Source organism: Carcharhinus amblyrhynchos, chromosome 21, assembly GCF_965287045.1.
Source record: "Carcharhinus amblyrhynchos chromosome 21, sCarAmb.v2.hapA, whole genome shotgun sequence".
NCBI lineage: Eukaryota > Metazoa > Chordata > Chondrichthyes > Carcharhiniformes > Carcharhinidae > Carcharhinus > Carcharhinus amblyrhynchos.
Genome location: NC_137344.1, coordinates 33,687,647 through 33,713,090, shown reverse-complemented (window position 1 = coordinate 33,713,090; position 25,444 = coordinate 33,687,647). Strand labels below are relative to the sequence as shown.

The window sequence follows — 25,444 nt, the reverse complement described above, 5'->3', positions numbered from 1 at the left end:
TGAGTTAAGAAATCCATGCAGTCTGTCTTGGTTGCATCTGCCGTTTCTTGTGTAGTGTATTATGTTCAATCACAGTTGGCTTCTTAATTCACATATACCTCATTTGTCCTGAATATTAGAGTATAGATAATATATTGTAAATTGTTTCACCTTTCTTACCTTGTATAATAATGTTTATTTTTGTTTGTTCAAAATCCATGGAACCTTGTGGCTTTATTCCCTTGGTAAGTGTCTTGAATCTCAAACCTCAATCACTTTAAACAAAATGTTATTGGCCTCTAAACAAATCTCATCAGAAATCTGGGCATCTGACCCAGAATCATAACAGGGTGCATCTTATTATTTACTTTATGAAATAAAATACAGATATCTAATATTATTCAAAAATACATTTGTGCACCAGCAACAAAATCTTACTATACTACAGGATTTCATAAAATCTGACTTCACGATGTTGTATTATTTCAGCCACATGAGTGATGGCAGGAACTATATAAAACAATGACAGAATTATATGGCAATTGTATTCCCAGGCATTGAGATATGGATAGTAAAACACGAAATGGACAGCATGGTAGCACAATGGTTAGCACTGCTGCTTCACAGCTACAGGGACCTGGGTGTGATTCCTGACTCGGGTCACTGTCTGTGTGGAGTTTGCGTATTTTCCTTGTGTTTGCATGGGTTTCCTCTGGGTACTCCAGTTTCCACCCATAGTCCAAAGATGTCCCATAGTCCAAAGGGTTAGGTTTGGTTGGCCATACTAAATTGCCCCTTAGCGTCCTGAGATGCATAGGTTAGAGGGATTAGTGGGTAAAATATGTCGGGATATGGGGAACGGGCCTGGGTGGGATTGTGATCGGTGCATACTTGATGGGCTGAATGGCCTCTTTCTGTACTGTGGGGTTCCTATGATTCCAAATATAGCAGCCCACCCTCTCAGCTTCTTAATTAGAGGGAGAGGAAACAGCTTGTTTGTATGCTGAGACTTAGCGCTGCAACTTGAACTCAGCATTTGCACTACTTAACCACCAACCCCCAGCAATACTCCCACAATCCACTCCCCTCCATCCCACCGCTGACCCCATCCCCACGGACATCCCTACTAAGCCAGATCACAGTGAAGCTGTGAATACAACAGTTGTCAGAAAAAGAAACTATAATTATTCCCACCTTCCTTTTGCCAATTCCCATCTTCCACCCCATCGTTAATCTTTGATACAAAAATGATATTTGCAGATTTTAGAAAAAATACCTTTTTCGTGCATGAAATAATGAAATATGGAGTGGGACAGCAGCCAAAAAGTTGGAAGTTGCATTAAGGTTCACGATTCTTTTGAAATCAAACCAGAGGGCAATATATGAATGATGAAACAAATGATTTTCCATCGTGGTTAAACATCATAATCCAATTTTAGGAACATAGGGCGTAGGGGCAGGAAGAGGCCATTTGGCCCTTTGAGTCTGTACCAACATCTAATAAGATCATTGCTGAGCTGGTTGTATCTCAACTCAACTTTTTGGTCTGCCTCCCAAAACCCTCAATTCCCCTCTCAATCAAAACTTGAAAGTAAGCGCACAGATACAGAATGTAGTAGTGGCAGCAAATGATATGCTGGGTTTCATAGCAAAAGGGATTGAATATAGGGATAGGGATGGTTTGCTGTATTGTGTAGGGCATTGGTGAGGGCACATCTGGAGTATTGTGTGCAGTTTTGGTGTCCTTATTGAGGAAGGATATCCTTGCTATAGAGGGAGTACAACAAAGGTTTACCAGGCTGATTCCTGGGATGGCAGATCTGTCTAATGAGGAGAGACTAAGTTGATTCGGATTACATTCACTAAAGTTTAGAAGAGTGAGAGGAGATCTCACAGAAACTTATAAAGTTCTAACAGAGTTAGACAGCGTAGGTTCAGAAAGAACTTTCCCAACAGAACTAGGCGTCATTAAGGATAAACCTTTTAGAACTGAGGTGAGGAGAAATTTCTTCATCCAGAGGGTGGTGAATGTGAGGAATTCGTTACAGAATGTTAAGGCCAAAACGTTGTTTATTTTCAAGAAGAAATTAGGTATAGCTCTTGAGGCTAAAGGGATCAAGGAATATGGGAGGAAGTGGGGGGGGAAGGTGGGGACCAGAATATTGAATTTGATGATCAGCCATGATCAAAATGAATGGCAGAGCAGGCTCAAAAGGCTGAATGGCCTTCTCCTGCTTCTAGTTTCTATGTTTCTAAAAATCTGTCTGACTCTGTCTTGGACAAATTCATTGATCCAGCCTCCACTGCCCTCTGGGGAACAGAATTCCACAAACTGATTACCTCGAGAGAAATAATTCCTCTGCTGTCTTAAAAAGGGGATCGCTTATTTTTAAACTGTGTCCCCTAGTTCTAATCTCTCCCACGAGATGGGACCCACCCTATCAAGTCCTGTTAGGATTTTAGATGTTTCAATAAAATCACTTCTTCCTTCTGAACTAGAATGATTGTGGACCCAACATGTTCAGCCTTTCTTCCTAAGATAAGCCCTTCATCTCAGGAATAAATGAAGTGAACCTTCTCTGAACCACTTCTAATGCAATTAAATAATTTATCAAGTCAGACCAAAAAACCGTACAGTATTCCAGACATGATCTCACCAAGGTCCCGTGCAGCTGTAGTAAAAGGCGCTGATTTTTATATTCCATTTCCCTTGCAAAAAACACCAACATTCCATTTGCTTTCCTAATCACTTGCTGTACTTGCATGCTGATGTTTTGCAATGTCATAACTGCAGAGGTTGAGAATTCTGCAGAGAGTAACTCACCTCCTGACTCCCTAACGTCTGCCCACCGCCTACGTAATGTAACTTCTTGATAATGTACGTAGGAAAAGCAATGGGTGATTAACCCATGCCAGTAGATTACTAGGTAAGCAGCATGCCAACCTGACCTTATGGGTTAATTTCAATGATTCCAGCCATCATTCCATGATCACAGCCACCAACTCAGATACTCACACTATAGGTTAGTGCAGAGGCAGGATTTGTATGTGGTGATTTTCATGGACATTCTGGGCTTATCCTTTCTTCCCGCTCCACAGCTGCTTACTGAATTGATGGTGCCAAGGGTTGTCCCCTCAATGTCATGGTATTGAAGCATGCAGCAGACTGCAAGCCCTTTCAGAGCAGTCCTGGCACAACAGGCATTTCAATCTGTCAGTGGTCTGCTCTATTACATTGTATGGGATAGTATGACTTTCATTGTTTGCACACATGGGTCAGTTACTACTGGAGTCATTAACCATGTATCAATGGTTAGCCCTTAGTCCTCAGTAGCCGTCCTTTCATTTGTTTCTCTGATTCATATACAACTATCACAAAATGAAGGCATCATGACTGTTGCTGGGACAATTCATTACCTATGTCGAACAGAAGCTGGACACAGAGCTCAGAATCACTGCAAAGCAATGTGTGGGCCATCAATGATACCTTGAGCTTTGGGGAAGCCTGTATCCCAAGCACAGTAAAATGCTTACCCCACCTGCTTCTTCCTGGAAGAGAGAATAAAATGTAATTCTCTCTCAGTGACTTCCTTTATACAATAGTCAAGAGTAAATAACACCAGCCCTAGCCTAGAAAGAGCAAGACACATAACAGAGCATTGCCATAGCCACTGCCAAAACCACTGGCAATGTGGTTCTTTCCCCACTCTGAGGTTGCAGTTTCGTCTACAACATGTGGTAGATCTCAGTGTGGATGATCTTCCTAAAGGATGTATATCTCATGCATTGTCCCTTGCTGAAGTCCAACTACAAGTGCTCTGTGAACACCCAGGGTAAATTATGACCTCCTGCCGAAAGAAATTTCCTCTTCTCCACCTCCCTCTTCTAGCAGCTTGTTGTGCTCTGTAAAACCTCTGCTCATTCTCCAAATCATGCCCAGAACTGGCCATAATACTCCAGTTGGGGCTGAATTGGTGTTTTAGAAATGTTTGGCATAACTTCTTATTTTTGTACTGTGTGCCACTATTTATAAAGTCTAAAGGATCCAGGATTAATAACTTGTCTTGTCACGTGTGTGCACCCCTCCAGTACTCTCTGCTCTTTCACCACCTTTTAAAGGTTTTATTTATATATCCTTATTGTTCCCTCCAAAATGAATCACTTTACACTTCACTGCATTAAATTTCATCTGCCATGTGCCTGCTCATTTTTTTTATCATTCTATGGTGTCCCGAATTTCATTATCAGCCTCTTCACTGTTTGGTACATTTGAGTTTCTTATCATCTGCAAACTTTAAAATTATGCCTTATATACTTGAGCCCAGCTTGTTAACATATAGCCAAGTGGTCATTGCAAAAATGTTATCCTGGTGTCTAAAATGACAGATGCAGGCATGCTTACAATCTCTCATTTCATTCCAGTTATCTGTTGGAAAACTAACAACTTGCACATCCCAAGAAGCTTCACAGGGGCATTATCAGACAAACATCATTGACACTGACCCAAAGAAAGCATTATTAGGATAGGTGACCTTAAAGTTGTTCAAAGAGGTTAGTTTTAAGGAGTATCTTGAACAGGACAGAGAGCTGGAGAGGCTGAAATGTTTAGGGGAGGGAATCCCAGAGACGTGAATGTGACATTCAGGTTATATGCAGGAGAATCAGAGTGATTGATCTGATAATGAAGTATATGATAGGATGGGAAAATCAGTACCTGCCAGATCTATCTGACTGATACAATAGATTAAAAATTACATACTTGCCTATCATGGAAAGGCCTCAGGCTTACTGAAAGAAATTTGCTCCATAAAGAAAAGTAAATATAAAAACCTCTGGCAACAGATATAGCTAAACTGGAGGTCTAGGTGTTCCAGTTCATTTGTTATGACACTTGTCGAAGTTACTGCAATTAGACAGAAGCATGGAGCTTGTATGTTGCAGATTTGGAAGACATTAATTAAGAACATAAGAACATAAGAAATAGGAGCAGGAGTAGGCCATCTAGCCCTTCGAGCCTGCCCCGCCATTCAATAAGATCATGGCTGATCTGTTGTAGCTCAGTTCCACTTTCCCGCCCTCTCCCCATAACCCTTAATCCCCTCTCTTATCAAGAACCCATCAACCCGCTTCTTAAAAATATTTAGCGAGGCAGCCTCCACCACTTCAACGGGCAGAGAATTCCAGAGATTCACCACCCTAAGCACTCTAGAAAAAGATTACCGATTTACTATTTTAGTCTCAGGAAGCACTTTTCTTACCAGTGACATTGAAGCACTGTATTGCTATTTTACTTGCTTTGAGTCAAAGAGCACAGAACTCTTCTGGTTTAACGAGCAGCGATTTCTTGTAAAGCTCATTTCTTCCCATTTATTTTGCTGTTATCTGGTACTGCTTTAATTAGGAGTGATGAGGTGGGACATTGCTATTTATGTACATGATGGTCAGGAATATAAAAATAAGCAACTGGAAGGGCCATAGGAAATATATTTCAAGTTTGATTGATTGAAGTACAAAACTTTTAATGATCACAAGGCTTCAAGGTATAGAGAATTCAACGGGAACTCAAAAAATGGCAAATTGAATTTAAATTTTACAAGATGTTGTGAAACACTGTACACAGATTCGCTGTATGTGTTCCAATTGAAAAATATTCAGATTATCCAACTATTAGCAGCAACATTACATTTGATTATCTGTTGAAAGGAACTGTGTTTAGCAAAGGAATACCTTGGTTAATAAATCTGAGAGCACGCTTTCGCCCTTCATATATGTTTGTTATCTTTCTGTAATAACTTAATCTAATGGCAAAAACACTTGTACGAGTGTGCACACAGATATAAGATAACAAAGATGTATAAAAGGTGAAAGTGCCAACAAACCGAGACTTGGAGAAATGAATAAAATGTTAAGAACCAATCAATGCTCAAAACTACAATTAGGTTTAGTTTATATATTGTATCAATGCATTAACAGGACAGAGGCCTCGATCGTGAAGGTGTTTTTTACAAGATGAGTGCACATTTATAGTTCTTTGGGGTTTGCTTCATTTGTGAGGGTTTCAGAAGAGCCTTTGACCTTTCACCCTTTGGTGTTTGGAATTCAACCACGGTTATTGTTTTCCTTCTGGTTGGGGCTTGATTGCCTATCTAAACAAAACAAAGATACACAGAAACATAGAATGTAGAAGCAGGAGTAGGACATTTGGCCTTCGAGCCTGCTCCTCCACTCATTTTGATCATGGCTGATCATCAAATTCAATGTCCTGATTCTCCCCTCCCGCCCATATCCCTTCATCCCTTATGTCCCCATATCTAATTTCTTTTTGAAATCTGACAACGTTTTAGCCTCAACTACATTCTATGGTAGTGAATTCCACACATTCACCATCCTGTGGGTGAAGAAATTTCTCCTCACCTCAGTTCTAAAGCTTCACCCCTTCTCATCAAACTATGACCCCCTAATTCTGGATTCCCCCACTATTGGGAACATTTTTTCTGAATCTACTCTGTCTAACCCTATTAGAATTTTAAGTTTCTGTGAGATTCCCTCTCACTCTTCTAAACTACAGTGAATATAATCCTAACCAACTTAGTCTCTCCTCATATGACAGACTTGCCCTCCCAGGAATCAGCCTGGTAAACCATCGCTGTACTCGCTCTATAACAAGGACATCCTTCCGATAAAGTCACCAAAACTGTACACAATGCTTCAAGAGTGGCTTCGCTGACGATCTATATAATTGCAGTAAGACATTCCTATTCCTATACTCAAATTCTCTTGCTGTGAAGGTCAAATACCATTTCCTTCCTTACTGCCTGCTGTATCTACACATTTACTTCAAGTGGCCTTCAAGAACATTGCTGCATGAAATTTCACAAGATGTTCCAGGAAGGAACAAAACCTAGCACACCTGAAAATCCTCACAGGAAAACCATTACTTACACTACTGTGACAATGGAATGGTGCTGTTCCATATATCAGCACATCCATAACATCCACATATTCCTGTTGTGGATGTGCACACTTTCCTCACCAGGTGTGACGGGGCAGTTGGGAACTGCACCACGTTGAAGAACGCCCTCAGGATTTGAACCAGGAAAAGGCAGGTCATGGTGACCTTTAAGAAGGCTGCCAAGAGAGCCATTTTTCACAGTCCTCCCAGCTGCACTTTGAGAAGAGACGGGGCTACTTAGTTACACTGGTCAGCCCAGTGGTTGTTGTACTTGTGATGAACTTTATAGCCAACTGGAGCACCTTTAATTTGCAAGAACAACAAGCGGAAGCTGATGGACAAAGAACTGCAAGCAAAGTGAAGTGGAAAAGGCCACCTTTACAACAACTGGTCAAAACACAGTTTCAGTTATGCACTGATATTGAAAATTCAGTGGACATAAGTAGACAGAATGCTAAACGTGGTTACCATGAGGGAGACCTGCAGCCATCCACTCAGCAAACATTGAACAAAGATGAACACAGGGTGGGACATGGAGGTGGTAACAGGTATGAAAGCTAATTGTCAAACATCAACACATTACCCCCAAACTACCTACCCTTCGGTGACCAAACCATTGGAGGAGCAGCCAGCAGAGAGATAATGGGCTTTGTGGCAGCTGGTGATAGTGGCTAAGGAGACGACAACAACAGGAAGGGACCAGGAGATGACTGTCATCTGCAATAGACAACAGCAGCCTCTGCACTTTAGATGAGGAGGAATGAGGATGACAACAGGAGCAGAAGTCAAAAATCACTGAGGAACTGGAGGCGGAGAAACCCAAGCTCTAAAGTGGAGTGTACAGTGAAGAGGGCAACCTGCCCAACTTCAAGAACATAGACATAGAACATTACAGCGCAGTACAGGCCCTTCGGCCCTTGATGTTGCGCCAACCAGTGGAACCAATCTATTGGCCCTCTAACCTAAACTATTCCAATGTTATCCATATGCCTATCCAATGACCCTTTGAATGCCTTTCAAAGTGAAGATTTCAATGCATCCAACCACAAAATGAAGAAGCCAGTACAGCCCAGCTTCAGGGAGCCAGAAACAACTGATTACAGAAGCATTGTATTTTCAATAAACATCCCTACAAAACATTCCCTACCAGTGCCAAACCAATCCTTACACTATTGCTCCAAATACCCCATCTAAACAGTATAACCTAACAATAGTTCTGCTACAGCATAATGTTTTCATGATGCTTTGGTGGACCACAATGGAGGTCTATAATGGAGGAAACAGGTAGCATTGCATCTGATATATTACCTGACTGGCCAAAGTTTACCACAGAAAATTCTATTTAATCCATTCCAGAGATATGGATTAACAGGAGCCCCCAGAGCATGGAATGGTCCATCAAGTGTAGATATAGAAAGAAGTATTTTCAGTTACAACTTCAATTCAATCAAGGCATCTTTTTTATGCAACAACTCCTGGTATTGGGACAAATAGCCAGGGCTTTAACTTTCATACTGATAAATCTCAGCAGCTGGCAAATGTGCAACACTGAAGGACACTGACTTGATGTCTGTTAGGAGAGGAGGGGGGGATTGTTGAACAGCCATGTGTATTCTTCATGCATGACATACGTTAATATTATATTGAGGCTGGATTGTAATTTTTGACTAATAATACAGTAATAAAGCAATGAACTCTTACATAGATTTATAACAGCAATATCAGTGTTTGCTTCAACCTCATCACATGTACTTCATTTTCTGTAAAGCAGTTTGAGGCGCCCAGTAGTTGTAAAAAGTGCCATAAGAGGCAACTTTTATGCTCATGAGCCAAAACTTTTCGAACAACTGCTCTGAGACCAGTTCCTGAGAACTGTTTGCAACCCAACTATTAAACTCAGGGTTAAATGTCTTTTTTTTTGCCTTTTTCAGTTGGAAACAAATTGATTTAAAATTTTCCATTAGTTTCCAATTCCTTGTGCTGTGAGCTTCATTGAGTCTTGTATGGGATGGAACCTCCACTCTAATCAAAATCAGTTATGTTGGACCATTGATGCCAGTGGGCATCAGGCCTTGGCAGATGACAGTCGTACACCTGGAGATACCTGGGTATGAATCACGGCCGGGACCCCTGAACAACCGAAAGCAACTAAATTCCTGCCACAGTCCCTTATAAAGTAAAGCGTAGGGGAGAAATAGCTCTGATCTTTCTGAGGCATACACAACACAATGCCCAAGTCCAGTGGCACTGATTGGATTTTACATTGGCTCATGTGCCCAGCTGTGCCTTTGGTGATGTTGGTGTGATGCTATGGTGCCTTTAAGAAAGGTATCATAAACATATTCTCTGCAGTTTTAAGCAACACCATTTTTCTTTCACTTTGGCACTGAGATGTCTAAGCAGGTGTCCTTTGATTGCTGCTACTGCCATATAAATGATACTTTTTTGTTTATTTTTAACTTGGGCCTAATGCAATATGAGTTTTTTGGGTTTTACAACCTTTTTGAATTGTTGAGGGAAGACTGATTGACAAGTCATGGTCAGGCGATTCCATCACAGAGGTATCTCAGGATTCACTTTCAGTTTGGCTAACAGAAACTGTTTGGAATCCAGATCAAAAATATTATTTCTGTCTCTCTTCCTGGGATTGGAAATGTAGGTCTTAGTGGCTGGCTAGTTAGTAACTAAAAGCAAGGGGTGCCTCTGTCTCTTGAAGTGGTTTACTGGCTAAAGACTAGAGGCCAGCAGTGGCTCTCTCTCTACCTTGAGGTGTGCTAGGATATTCGAGGGGAAATCAGAGTTTCAATTCTCCATCCAAAGGACCAAGTCACAGCAGGTGTTGCAAATCTGCAAGATCCAAAATCCTGTGGGCATATTTACTTTCTGTGTTAAGCCTGGAACAGAAATGTTTGTTTGTAGAAGTGCTTGTGTTAGAACAGTATTCATGGCTGGTAATGTTTATATACAGTAGCACAGTGGTTAGCACTGCTGCTTCACAGTGCCAGGGACCCAGGTTCAATTCCCGGCTTGGGTCACTGTCTGTGTAAGTTTGCACGTTCTCCTCTTGTCTGCATCGGTTTCCTCCAGGTGCCTCGGTTTCCTCCAACATTCTGAAAGATGTGCTGGTTAGGTGCATTGACCCAACTGTGGTCACTAGGGGATTTTCACAGTAACTTCATTGCAGTGTTAGTGTAAGCTTTACTTGCGATTAGTAAATAAACTTTACTTTAATAACATGGTGGCTTTTTTTTGTTTTCTTGTTTGTAATTGGTGAAATTTATTGCTAATTATATTATGTTATATTATATTATGTGTTAACTGTATTCTTAATTAAACTTTGTCTGTTAAAAAGACTCCAAGGTTCTATCTGAAGTCATTAGTTTTTGAACCAAGCCGATAATAGTCAAATGTTTCAAAAACTGATTGAAATGAATGCTGTGTCTACTGCAAAAATGTTTTGTAGAGGATATTTCCAAAGTTTTATTAATCAGATATAATGTATTCCCTAAAATACACACAACATCCTCAAAATGCACTTTGCAAATATGCATGGCTTTGCGAACCTCAAAATAAACTAACAAAATTTGCAATGGTAGGGTGAGCAATTAGGGTATTCAATTCAAAGCATATCTTGTTTTCCCTCCAAAACTCCCATCATTACCCACACGCCCATTTGCTCTCACACACTGTTCCTTAGCTCTACTATCCCTCTGCCTGAATTGAACTGGCATCCAGAAGGTGGGTGAAACCAGGTCTTAGTTGATTAGAAGGTGCATGAGGTGCTTGTTTGCATACTTTACACTTCTTTTATATACTTAAGCAGTGGATGGGGTCAAAGTTTCTTTTTGTAGGTCAGCTACATGGTTTGGTAGGACAGAACCAGCCCCACAGGTACAAAGTTTTATGCAGTGTATTTGTGAGATTTTGTTCAGAAAAAGTCATGGATAGAAAGGAAATTACTCCAAATAATGTGGATAAAATACATCAATATCTTGGCAGAATTACAATCAAAGATGAAGGAAACCTTGCATCCTTCCACAGCTTATCAGATCACCAGTGGTGAACAATCAGGGCTGTTAATGTTTAAGAAAAACTCATACTTACATATATCGGAGTTCAGATTCTCTTCTAACCAGTATGTCTCTTATCCGTTCAATTTTAAAAAGTTCATCTTCAATGTCATCCACTGTTATGGTAGAATCAGCCATTGATACAATATCTGTATCTGCAATGCAAATGAAGGTAATAGCAGAGAATGATTTTCACATTTTAATTACAGTGTCTTTTAGAAATAACTACAGTTACTTTTTAATTCAGATTTTTGAGGAAAAGTTATTGTATAACACAAACAAGATAGAAAATACTTTTCTAATTCACTGGGAGGAGGGAAAAAGTTAGGCAGAATGAAAACTATTTGTTTTCTATGTATTTTCCTCTCAATATTCTTTAATAATAAGTGTGTAATCATTCTAAATATTTACCTGAACTTTCCACCACTAAAATGAAAAGCACAAATGATATAATTCAAAAGAAATCAATCCAGTATTTCAAACTACAAACTCCAAGATGTCAAGAACTAACTTTCACCAATATTGATGACACTTGGAACATTTTCAAAAAGCTAAATATTCAGTACAGCCACATAAAATGAGAAGTTGCATATTATTTATATTAGGTTCATGCTTCTAAATGACCTGTACAGTGGATAACACAATAAAATAATTATATGACCATCGTAAAGAGGTCAAACTTTAAGTTGCGGGATTAGCATTAAATCAAATACATGATTCAGTGGTCCAACAAATGTTTTAATCATTTACTTTGACAATTTATAAAGGATTGATGATGGACATATACCACAGTGTTCTGGGACTGTTCATTGTTGTGGTATACGTCAAGACTTTGGAACGTAGGTCTAGTGGGAGTGATGTCTGAATTTACAGATTCACCTCAACCCACTTCTGTAAGTTGCCGTGTTTTCCACAACACAACTGTGACTACACTTCGAAAGGACTTCTTTAGCTGCAACATGTTTTTAGACATTGTCTTTGTGAAACAAGTGCAGCTTCTTTCACTTATTTCCTTAAACATCAATGAACTGCACCCAAAAAAAAAATCAGTCTCAAAAGATTCTGTTTCCTAATATCTAATTTCTTTATGTCCTATAATCATGTTGTAGACACAAGTCTAACAGTGTGGATACAATGTCATGCGCTAAGATGTTGTAACATGTGGGGATATCACTTATGACTTAATGTGTGGCACTTAGCTTGAACTTGTCCATTTCATCAAGGCGCATCTGATTGACAAGGCATGATCCAGTAGACTATTAGGAAAGTGGCAATCTGAGTTTGGTGTACTGTTAAGTGACTAGTCTTATTGTAACACATTCACAATTAGTTATATCACAAATTAACTAGGATATATCTTTTGAGAAGCTTAGCAGCACCTATGTGATACAATTTAGAGAACTTCTAATTGAAGAATTTAGACCTTTCCAAAAGGCTACCACAATGTAATTGATGATGAGCTAGATACAGATATCATGTTTTCTCTTGTTTCTTAGGAGCAGCACATTGGCTTAGCGATTTGGTTAGCACTGCTGCCTCAGTACCAGGGAGCTGGGTTCGATTCCCAGCTTAGGTCACTGTCTGTGTGGAGTCTGCATGTTCTCCCGTGTCTGCGTGGTTTTCCTTCAGGTGTTCCAGTTTCCTGCCACAAACCAAAAGATGTGCTGGTTAGGTACATTGGCCATGCTAAATACTCCCTCAGTGTTCCTGAACAGGCACCAGTGTGTGGTGACTAGGGGATTTTTACAGTAACAACATTGCAGTGTAAGCCTACTTTGACACTAATAAATAAATTTAAAGTCTGCAATCTCCTCCAGACCCTCAACTGCCACCCCACTAGCACCTGAACTCTCCTTTCTTTTAGACTTTGCCTTCTTTGCAATCCCCTCTCCCTTTTCCTCATCATTGGTAGATGTACTTTTGCTTATCTCAACCTCCGAAATTCCCTTCCTACATCCTTCAATTTCTCCACTACTCTTATCCTATATAAGGCACTCCCAAAAATCCTTGTCTTTGATCAAGCTTTTCCTCAACACTTTCAATACCTACTACTACAGCTCAGCATCCATTCTCACCGCCCTGAATCATCAGAGGATATTTGCCTTCATTCAAATTCAAATTCATGTTACTGATATTTCTGTGTTGACACTAAATACCTACATTGATTGGCTCGACTATTTCCAGGTATAATTTCTTTATAGAAAGGTAGTTCGGCCTTGAAATCACTTTTACATTTACCATCACAACAAAACAATATCCCTGACATCTAGAACAGATAATAACAGCTATTCCAGGTTCTGACATTACTGTTAAACTCCTCAACACTGAGCACGGCTGGCTGACTGAATCAATGTTTGATAAACATTAACCTGCAGAGTCACAGTAAGACACTGAAATAAATTACACTGTCATTCTCTTCATAAGCAGCAATGCCTACAGTACTTATGATGAAGAATGTTCTGTAGCTTGAGGATCAGATAGTCTTTAAAACTGAACACTATAAATGTTAGCGGGTTTTTTTATATTTAGTTCTGGAATACTGTGATTAAAAGTGATGTATAAATGACTGTTCATATTATTCACTCTTGTAAGCTATTAAACAATTTGACATTCTAATTATTCTTCACCAATCTAAATTTATTTTTTCCTCCACTTATGTTTCTACTAGGAGTGCATTGATGAATGTTACTTCTATTCCAAGAGGCAAGAGAGATCGTGCTAGCTGTACCTAGCTCATCATCTATTGCATAGTGGTACCCTTTTGGAAAGGTCCACTTACAGTCCAAATTCTTCAATTAGAAATTCTCTAAATTGAAATCACATAAGTGCTGCTAAGGTCCTTAAAAGATATATCCCAATTAATTTATGATTAACTAATTGAGAATGTGTTACAATTAGACCAGTCATTTAAACAGTACACCAAAGTCAGATTGCCACTTTCCTAATAGTCTACTGGAACATGCCTTGCAGATCAGACACTGTTTAATGAAATTGACAAGTTCAAGCTATGTGCCACACAGTAAGTCGTGAGTGATATCCCCACGTGCTATATCTTAGCACATGGCATTATTTCCATGCTGTTACTCTTATGTCACCACAATGCGATGATAGGATATAAAGGAATTAGATATCAGGAATCAGAATCTTTGATTTTGGGGTGCAGTTCATTTATGTTTCAGAAAATAATAGAAGTTGCACTTATATAGCACATTTCACAAAGACAGAATGTTCAAAAACATGCTGCAGCTAAAGGAGTCCTTTTGAAGTGTAGTCACAGTTGTATTGTGGAAAACATGGCAACTTACAGTAATGAAACAGAGAGCAATCTGTTCAATAGCACCCTCATGATAACAATAAAATTATCACAAAAATCTTCCCCATTTCCCTTTGTACTGGGAGATAAATACCATTTAGTGCAGGAAATTTAAGCCCTTTTAACCTGTCCACAGTTTCTATTCTTCATTACACCATTCACCCTAAGCTTTGGCTTTTTATGAACAGCACATTGTCTTCTCGGGGAGCAGAATGTTGCCTGTGGATAATGAACTTTTGAAAGTTTGTCTGCAGCTTTTATCTTCCTTGTAAGATTTAACATGTTAGGCAGAGTCTACAATAGGGAGAAGTGTACACGATCCATCTGAAGCATTTAGATTGTTTTCACAAAGTCCAACAGCATCAGCCACAAGGAAAGAAATAAACAAAAGCTGTCTGGAGAGAATTCTGTGATGTATTAATTGCAAACTTCAAATAAAAAAATCAAAGCCGCTTTTAAACATGCATAAAGCAGTTTTAAAAATTAAACTAAAATGCAGGAAAAAGAATGTCCATCACAGATAGGGAAAGGGAGGGGGAAGGGGAGACAGAGAATAGGTAGACAGCAAGTGAAAAGATGGGGGTTGGAGAAAAGAGAAAAATCAATGGTAAAAAAGTAAAATAATTTTTAAAAATGACTTCTCAAAAGCACATTTTTAATCCTACAATTTTTATTTGGCAAATTTTGAGCCATTAATTTTCTTGAAGTAAGTATCAGTAAATAATTTTCTATTGCAAGAGCATGCTATCTTAAACATATTTCACATTTTGAGATGAAGAGGTTAATGTGTTTTGTAACATGGATTACTGAGCTACAGGTGTCAACTTAAAACTGAAAACTAGGATGTAATGCCTTAAGGTACTTCCTGCGACCTTGGAATAAAGGGAAAATAGTCTGCACCCACTAACTCCCAACACACTGCACCCCACCCCAACACACTGTGCCCACTCATACCCACTCCCAATGCACTGCATCCCAACACACTGCACCCACTCACACCAACCCCGACGCACTGCACCCACTCACACAGATGAAGCACTGCACCCATCTCCCAACATACTGCACCCACTCATGCCCGGTGCACTGCACCCACCCCCGATACACGCTACCACTCTTTCACCCACCCCTGACACACTGCACCCACTCTTACACACCCGACATGTTGCACTACCCTCAAACACCTGACATACCAGCATTGAAGTACAAATTCTGGCAGTGGTTGTTCACCTAATTATTTGGCGGTAAATGCCTGGGGTACATAATATACGACTCAGTGCACAAAGCAACTCTTCAGACAGTGCATTCTAGATCAGAAGTCGCTGATGTAGTCACTGCTCACTTTTGCCATTTCTTTTACATCATCTGCTTGCTCTGCCGACCATCCATTCTGCCACTGGAAATAATTTATTTGTATTTACTCTATCAGGGTATTTGTACACACCAAAGGTCCGCAACATCAGATATCAGTCTTCAGACAATTTGATTCACTCCACATGATATCAAGAAATGGCTGAAGGCACTGAATTCTGCAATAGCTATGGACCCTGACAATATTCCGGCAATAAAGACCTGTGCTCCAAAACTTGCCGTGCCGTGAGTCAAGCTGTTCCAGTATAGCTGCAACACTGACATCTGTCCGACAATGTGGAAAATTGTGTGGATATGTCCTGCACACAAAAATAGGACAAATCCAACGCACTCAATTACTGCCCCATCAGTCTACTCTCGATCATCAGCAAAGTGATGGAAGGAGTCATCAGCGGTGCTATCAAGCAGCACCTGCTCAGCAATAGCCTGCTCACTGATATACAGGTTGGATTCTATCAGAATCCCTCAGCCCCTGACCTCACGACAGCCTTGGTTCAAAAGGATAAAAAGAGCTGCAGTCAGAGGTGACATGATGAGAGTGACTGCCCTTGACATCAAGGCAGCATTTGACCAAGTTTGGCATTGATGAGCCTAGTAAAACTGAAGACAATGGAGTCTGGGGGAAACTCTCCACTGGTTGGAGGGGTCATACCTGGCACAAAGGAAGATGGTTGTAATTGTTGGAGGTAAATCATCTCAGTTCCAGCATTGCAGGAGTTCCTCAGGGTATTATTGTAGGCCCAACCATCTTCATTTCATCATCAATGACCTTCCTTCCAACATAAGGTCAGAAGTAGGCATGTTCGCTGATGATCGCTCAATGTTCTGCACTATTCATGACTCTTGTGATATTGAAGCAGTCCCTTTCAATATGCAACCAGACCTGGACAGTATCCAGATTTGGGCTGGCAAGCCTCAAATTATATTTGAGCCACAAAACTGCTAGGCAATGACCCCTTCCAACAAGTGAGAATCCAACCATTGCCCTTTGACATTCAATGGTATTACCAACACTGAAATCCCCACTGTCAACATCCTGGAGTTACCAATGGCCAGAAACTGAACTGTTCTAGCTACATAAACATTGTGGCTCTAGGAGAAGGTCAGAGGCTAGGGATCCTGTCACAAGCAACTCAGCTCATGACTCCCAAAAGCCTGTTACCATCTACAAAGGTACAACTCAGGACTGTGATGGAACACTCTCCACTTGCCTGGATGAGTGTGGCTCCAACATCACTCAAGAAGCTTGAAACCATCTTCAACAAAACAGCCCCCTTGATTAGCATCCCATCCACTAACATTCACTCCCTCCACCACCAACGCACAGTGATAGTGTGTACCATCTGTAAAGTGCATCAAGTCTTCTTAGATAACATTTTCCAAATCCATGAACAACACCATCTAGAAGGACAAGGGCAGCAGACACATAGGAACACCCGCACTCGCAAGTTCCTCTCCAAGCCACTCACCATATGGACTTGGAAACATATCACCATTCCTTCACTATTTCTGGGTCAAAGTCCTGGAGCACCCTCCCTAACAGTACTCTGAGTGTATATACATCACATGGGAGTGGTGGTTCAAGAAGTTGGCTAACCACTACCTTCTCTAGGGCAGTTAAGCATTGGCAATAAATTCTGGCCTAGTTAGTGAAGCCCACATTGCAAGAATGAAAAATAAAGTTAATTTCTATCCATACAATGACTATCCCTTTAACTCTAGAGACTTTCTCCATTTCCTTTTCCATTGGCTCTATGCTTTGGCATAGAGAGAGGCCCAATCCCCTCTCTCTAGACTCTATCCATACAGAAAACACAGAAGAATTTTGAGCATTGCCCCAGGTAACCATGTATACAGCAAAAATAAACTGCTGGCACCTTTGAAAATGCAGAAGTATAATGTATACATCAACATATTTATAGAGCAGGTTTACCGTAATTATATCTCCCAAGATGCTTCCAGCAGCATTGTAAAATGAAGTATGACACCAAGACACCTTAGGAAATATAAAGTCTGATGACCAAAAGCTTGATCAAAGAGATAGGTTTTAAGAAGTGTCTTTAAGGAGGAAAGCAAAATACAGAAACAAAGGATGTAGAAAGGAAATTCCAGAGATTGCAGCCTTGGCAACTGAAGCAATTATGATTGGAGATGCTCAAGAGACTAGAGTTAGAGGATTACAGATACATCAGAGGGTTGTGAAGTCAGACAAGATTACAGAGACAGGCAAAAGGAGAGTTTTGAAAACAAGGATGAGAATTTTAAATTCAAGGTGCTGTTTGATCAGGAACCAGGTCAGCAAGCGCTAGGTGATAGGGGAATGGGACCTGATGCAATTCAAGACATGAGCAGCAGGGTTTTGGCTGATGTCAGGTTTACAGAGAGCTGAATGTGAGCGAGCAGCCAGGAATGCGGAGAAATAGTCAAGTCTACAGCCAACAAAGGAAATGAGGATTTCAGCTTATGTAATAAATAACACCTATCCAGATGTTGAAAACGCAAATCTTACCAAATACCCAATACCCTGTGGACTAGTATTATAAATCATTTATAATTAAAGCTGCCAAATTGTTATAAAAACTGTCCAGTTCATTGGTGTCTTCAAAGAAGGTGTAAAAACAACTGTTTCGTAAAAAAAAAATCACCATCACCTTGTCGGGCAACAAGGGACTGGCAATAAATGAAGCCTTGCCAATGCCACCCACACTGAGAACAAACAAAATTTAATGAGTGGATGTTCCCGTGGCCGATGTGGAAGTGTCTTTTGTACAATATCAGGAATTATGCTGTATTTTTCTCTCCCAAAATAATTTGCAAAATCAAGTCATTCTGTTCTGTACCCAACACGTTTTGAAATGTTAGGTGACTTACGATTTTCTTTCAGCAAGTTGAACAACTCAGTTGGTATTTGAAGGCCAAGTGGCAGGCTGAACTCCCACTGAGATCAGATGCTATTCACTACATACAGATCAAAGGTTACATTCTGTTCGTCTTTGGAATGATGGATTTGCATAGCAAAATGGAATACCACCACACTCTCAATTTTAACAAGCTAGTCAAAGCTCACTTAGTAAATATTCACTTTTAAAGAAATTAATTCTGAAATACTTTTCCTATTCAAAGCAGTATTTTTGTTGGAGAACCTAATTCATAGCTAACTCAGATGGTGGTGGGGCACAAAAAGCCATACAGGAAAGACAGAGTGTTTAGATGACACATTGCTGCAAAGGAGGATTGATTTTAATATTTTGTGGCATCGGTCACTAATATAACATAACTGTCTATCCTATGGTGAGGTCCAATGACCATTGTTTCAGTAAAGGTCAGACGTTAAGCATAATGGTATAGCTACCATTTGTGTATGCTTTAGAAAACTTACAATGAATATAAGCAGCTTATTGGTGTCCAGATCACCAATCTGTCTTGGTCCCTCTATGCCAACATGATAGTTAAGAAAGTCCACCAACACGTCTACTTTTTCAGAAGACTAAGGAAATTTGGCATGTCAGCTACAACTCTCACTAACCTTTACAGATGCACTATAGAAAGCATCCTTTCTGGTTATATCAAAGCTTGATACGACTTCTGCTCTGCCCAAGACCACAAGGAACTACAAAAGATTGTGAATGTAGCCCAATCCATCACGCAAACCAGCCTCCCATCCATTGACTGTCTACATTTCCCACTACCTCAGCAAAACAGCCAGCATTATTAAGGACCCCGGACATTCTCTCTTCCACCTTCTTCCGTCAGGAAAAAGATACAGAAGTCTGAGGTCACGTATCAACCAACTCAAGAACCATTTCTTCCCTGCTGCCCTCAGACTTTTAAATTGATCTACCTTGCATTAAATTGATCTTTCTGTACACCATAGCCATGACTGTGACACTACATTTTGCACTCTCTATGAGCGCACAAGAAACAATACTTTTCACTGTATACTAATACATGTAACAATAGTAAATCAAATCAAATATAAAAGTTGCATTTGAAAAATAACAACCGTTGTGAAAGCTGATTTCATTTTGAATATATAGATTTTATTCAACTTTACTTCTGAGAAATTTGTGAATTAGAATCTGTCTGACTCATTGCAGCAGCCTTCTGTCCCATAAAGTGATGGTTCGCACCATGGTGGTCAACTGTACATTAAGCATCACCTAGAGTGCCTCAGGAGGCTCACTCTGGCATGGCAGTCTCTGCTGCAATGGCTGCAGAGGAAGGCAGCGGGCTGAGAAGGTCCACAATTCACTGGCCCCTTTTCTCTGGGCCTTCCTCTCATCCAGTTGATCTTTTTATTTCTGCTTGCCTCTTCCAATACCGCCTCAAACAAACAGTCAGTCTTCAGAAGTGAAAGCCATCAGCAGCTGTCTCCCAGTTATCAGTGTGAATGAGTTTACGAGCAAGTTAATGTCAGGTTGCTTACTCAATGACCAATTAGACATAAAATAGAATGCTTCCAGTGTGTGGTCCAATAGTTTTGCACATTAAGGCATTATTTCATCATATTGGCCCAGATTTGGCAGTCGTAATGGATGACAAAACCGTTAACTTTTGCCAGTATACAGTGAAAGTGTGACAGCACATTCCAGCAAATTAAAGACAGAAATTGTTCTCAGTGATTCCATACTCTGCTACACAGTGTGCCGTTAAAGTCCTGGCCACTGGAAATTTTAGAAATCACTTGACTTGATGCAAACATTCACTTTTTATGTTATTAGTTTCACTGGTAACACCCTTGAAAAAAGTTATGCCGTGTTGAATGAAGTGCAACTAGGCTTCTAAATTGTGTACTAAGTCTTAATTTTCTTTAAAATAAAAGAGTGAATGATAAAAGGTGCTTGTTACTTCCTGCTTTGCTGTTTGTAGGAATACTGCAACATGATTTGTTGCCTAACAATATCACTGCTGCTGGACTTCAAATGTCACCAACATTTGGGACCAGAAATATATCAACATTGGTAAAGGTGTTTGACTAGATCTTTAAAGATAGCAGCAAGCACAGTCACTTCACCATTGACTACAAAATTCAGGCTATAATGGAATCTTCTGATCCCAAAACAAGAAAGCCATAAGCAGTACAAAAACAACTTTTAATGTACTCTTGTGGAATCAGATATAATAGTGCTACAATTGAGTAAAGAAAACTATAAGGCCATGAAGGAGATGCTGGCCAGATTTGATTAGAAAGGGAGCCTAGCAGGAAAGACTGTGGAACAACGTTAGCAGGAGTTTTTGGGGATAATTCAGGAGGCACAATATAAATTTATTCCAAGGAAGAGGAAGCATGTTAAGGGGAGAATGAAGCAACCATGGCTGACAAAGGAAGCCAGAGATAACATAAAAGCGAAGAAAAGGGCATACCAAGAGGCGAAGAATAGTGGGAAGTCAGAGAATTGGGAAGACTTCAAAAACAAGCAGAGGACACTAATAAAACAATAAGGGTGGAAAGATGAAATAGGAGGGTAAGCTAGCTAGTAATATAAAAGAAGATTGCAAGAGTTTTTTTAGATATATAAAAGGTGAGAGAGGGGCAAGAATGGACATTGGGCCACTAGAAAATGGAGAAGTAATGATGGGGAAAAAGAAATGGCAGAGAAACTGAATGGGTACTCTATATTAGTATTCACAGTGGAAGACACCAGTAACATGTTAGAACTTCAAGAGAGTCAGGGGGCAGAGAGGTAAATGTACTGGCCACTATTAAGGAGAAAGTGCCAGGGAAGCTGAAAGGTCTGAAGGTGATTAAATCACCTGGACCAAACAGACTACACCCCAAGATTCTGAAGAAGAAAGCTGAACAGATTGTGGAGGCATTGGTGGTGATCTTTCAGGAATCACTGGAGTTAGAGAAGTCCCTGAGGGCTGGAAAAAGGCCTCCCCTGTTTTAGGAGGAAGGAAGACATAAGAACATAAGAAATAGGAGCACGAGTAGGCCATCCAGCCCTTCGAGCCTGCCCCGCCATTCAATAAGATCATGGCTGATCTGAAATGGCTCAGTTCCACTTTCCCGCTTTCTCCCCATAACCCTTAATTCCCTTGCCTACCAAAAACCTATCTACCCGTGTCTTAAATATATTTAGCGAGGTAGCCTCCACCACTTCAACGGACAGAGAATTCCAGAGATTCACCACCCTTTGAGTGAAGAAGTTCCTCCTCAACTCCATTCTAAACTGCCCCCCCCTTATCTTGAGGACAGAAGATGGGAAATTGTAGCCCAGTTAGCCTGACCTTTATTGTGGGTAAGATCTTGAAGTCCATTATTAAGGATGAAATTGCAGAATTCTTGGAAATGTAAGTTAAAATAGGGCTGATCAGTACAGCTTTGTTAGACATCTAACATATCTGTTAGAATTCTTTGAGGAGATAACAAAGAAATCAGACAAAGGAGAGTCAATGTACGTGATTTATTTGGATTTCCAGAAAGCCTTTGACAAGACGCCTTACAAGAGGCTGTTAAATAAGCTAAGAGCCAATGGTGTTAGAGGCAAGGTACTGGCATGGATAGAAGATTGGCTGACAGACAGAAGGCAGAGAGTGGAGATAAGGGAGTCCTTTTCAAGATGGCAACTGGTGACTAGTGGTGTTCCACAGCGGTCAGTGTTGGGACTACAGCTTTTCACTATATACATTAATGATCTGGAAGATGGAACTGAGGGCATGGTTGCTAAATTTACAGAGATATGTAGAGGGACATGTAGTGTTGAGGAAGTGGGAGGCTGCAGAATGACTTGGACAGGTTAGGAGAATGGGCTAAGTGGCAGATGGAATACAATGTGGGAAGTGTGAGGATATGCACTTTGATAGGAAGAATAGAGGCGTAGACTATTTCCTAAATGTGGAAAAGCTTCAGAAATCTGAAGCAGAAAGCGACTTGAGAGTCCTGGTTCAGGAATCAAGGTTAACATGCAGGATCAGTTGGTAGTTAGGAGACAAATTCAATGTTAGCATTCATTTCGAACATTGTTATATTCTAGCATCTAGAATACAAGAGCAGGGATGTACTGCTGAGGTTTATAAGGCTCTGTCATACCCCATTTGGAATATTGTGACCAGTTTTGGGCCCTATACCTAAGGAAGGATGTGCTGGCCTTGGAGGGTGTCCAGAGGAGGTTCACAAGAATGATCTCAGGAATGAAGGTTTTGTCATATGAGGAGCGGTTGTGGAGTCTGGGTCCATACTTGGAGTGTAGAAGGATGAAGGGGGATCTAAATGAAACTTACAGAATACTGAGAGGCCTAGATAGAGTGAACATGAAGATGATGTCCCCACTAGTGGGAGAGACTAGAACTTGAGGGCACAACCTCAGAGTGAAGGGGTGTGCCTTTGAAACTGAGATGAGGAGGAATTTCTTCAGCCAGAGATTGGTAAATCTGTGGAATTCTTTGCCACAGAAGGCTGTAGAGGCCAGGTCATTGAGTGTCTTTCAGACATAGATAGATAGGTTCTTGATTAATAAGGGGATCAAGGGTTACAGGGAGAAAGCAGGAGAATGAGCATGAGAATATCAACCATGATTGAATGGCAGATCAGACTTGATGGATTGAATGGCCTAATTCTGCTCTGATATTTTATGGTCTTATGGTGTGAAGATGAGCTCACTAAATGGAATTCAGATGATTGGTTTTCGAAAGTCTAACTCCACTGAGGAAATAGCTTTTGATTGTGTCAATTGTTCTGAACAGGAGGCAGCTGACTGCTCTATGAGTGCAGAAATAGGTAGTAACAAAAATCAATCAAGAACATTCCAGAGCAATCTAAAACTATTTTTCTGCATTTTGACTGTATTTCTGTTAGAGTTAATGATATAATAGATTTACTATGTGGACTATTTTGTACCATGTATAAATACAGTATAACATATTTGATCAAATTAGTTCTAAATTAATTGTATTTTCTGTGCTCACTGAGGTAAATAATGAAACTGCTGTGACCAGAAGCATAAACTGATCTTAAAGAAAACCAATATCAAGAATTCCAACGTTAGTTTCCGGCACACAAAGATGATGCTGGAAAATCTCAGTAGGTCTGACAGCATCTATGGAGAGAGAATAGAGCCGACTTCGAGTCTGGATGACCCTTCATCAGACCTGTTCTGCAGATACCCCATACTACAGAATCCAGCATCTACTGTGTTTTGCCTTTAGCTTAGTTTCTGGAACATCAGTTATAAATCTTCAGTCCTCTGTTTCACCCTTCAAAGAGCAGATCCTAACAGTCATCTGAAAGTGAGGTGGCCAACTTAACAGCAGAGCTGTTTGGTGGGTCCCAAACCAGGAAGCATTGAGCAGATTCATGTCACAATGAAAACAAATCTCAGCTTTGACAAAGGATGATTTAGACTCGAAACATCAGCTCTTTTCTCTCCTTACAGATGCTGTCAGACCTGCTGAGATTTTCCAGCATTTTCTCTTTTGGTTTCAGGTTCCAGCATCTACAGTAATTTGTTTTTACCTCTCCTCTGGGGCTGGTGGTGTGCACATTTTGTATTCTGTATACCTCTATGTAAAGTTTCACATTGTTGAATAGAGAATGATGGATGGACAAGTTTGATCCAAACATTACCATTGAACGTATGATGAAATTAATTGTGTTTATCCTATTCGAGATTTTGATGAAACGGACAGTTATTTTGGGCTGAGTTTAAAGAGCCAACTCTTAATACAGCAGGTTTGTGATGTTTGTCCCTCTGCCCTATAACATCCAGGGACCTGTGTAGATGTGAGTTTTGAATGGGTTGCCACCATCTGTGTTGCTTTTCGTCCTCGCACACATTTTAACTTGCAGTCTTTATAGTAAAGGGAGGGGGAGGGAACGTCATGTCAAACATCAGGAAAGAAAGGACTCTATATTGTAAAAAGAGCAAACTTTTTGGATTTGAAGTGATTTATTTTTTAAACTGACGCAACTTGCGAGATTCCTGACAATTCCTCAAACACAAAACATATCAGCAGCCGGTAAAGCGGTGTTTAGGATTGACTCGTGTCCCCAGCCAGGAGACCATTCAAGGTATTTTAAGACATCCATCTACAAAAAGCATTCAAATAGAATCCATTGATACGTGGCAATGGCGAGTGCAAGGCAACTCAAAGATCATTTTAACTTTGTGAGGAAAGCAAACGAAGCAGTTATATACCAGACAGTGACATGGATAAGACAGGGTTTTAACACAGGCTTTCACTGATCAATGTTTCTTTTCATTCTGTGTGGAAGAAAGGTTAATAAAAGAAACACCGTGTTAGGATGACATCTTATTTTACCTTTTACATTATCTGCATTCCACGTTGTTGATTCAAGAGATCCATAATGTTTTGCGCATGCCTTTTCGTTCTCCATGATATTTAATTTCAACAAGAAGGTACAGGTACTTTTTCTTTATTCCCAGCTCCTTTGGTCACTGATGTTAAACAACATTCATTATTTGGAGGTGTTCAACACTGGAGTGACATTAGCTGGAGAGAGCAGCAGCATTGAGGACGCAAGCGATGTGCTTCTGATGTTTTGCTCGGTTCATTCAGATGCGAGACTGAGCAGGATGAGGGGGAGAGAGTTTTCCAGAGACATCTGCTGGCTTCAATCGCAACTGTCGCCTCCGGGAGCTCCTTTTGTTTCTCGGCAACAAATCTTCCGCTCGATCCAATAAAAAAAATATTTTATGAAACAGCCTTTACTATAAATGTGCAAAGTGGAAAAATAAAATTGCACGTTACACCTTATTTTCCAGAATTATAATAGAACTTTCTCAACATAACAATTTAGTT

At 40.2% G+C, this 25,444-nt stretch overlaps 1 protein-coding gene across 1 annotated transcript in view; it reads right to left on the bottom strand.

The window, feature by feature from the left end:
- LOC145356350 (bMERB domain-containing protein 1) overlaps nucleotides 1-25,231 on the bottom strand; it is a 64,859-nt gene extending 39,628 nt beyond the window's left edge. The window contains exons 1-2 of the mRNA XM_080208997.1: nucleotides 24,944-25,231; nucleotides 11,036-11,156 (exon numbers count right to left, since the gene is read on the bottom strand). Coding sequence (XP_080065123.1) covers nucleotides 11,036-11,156; nucleotides 24,944-25,019 — 197 coding nt within the window. The 5' untranslated portion in view covers nucleotides 25,020-25,231. The remainder of the gene's footprint in view (nucleotides 1-11,035; nucleotides 11,157-24,943) is intronic.
- Nucleotides 25,232-25,444: the final 213 nt, after the last annotated feature.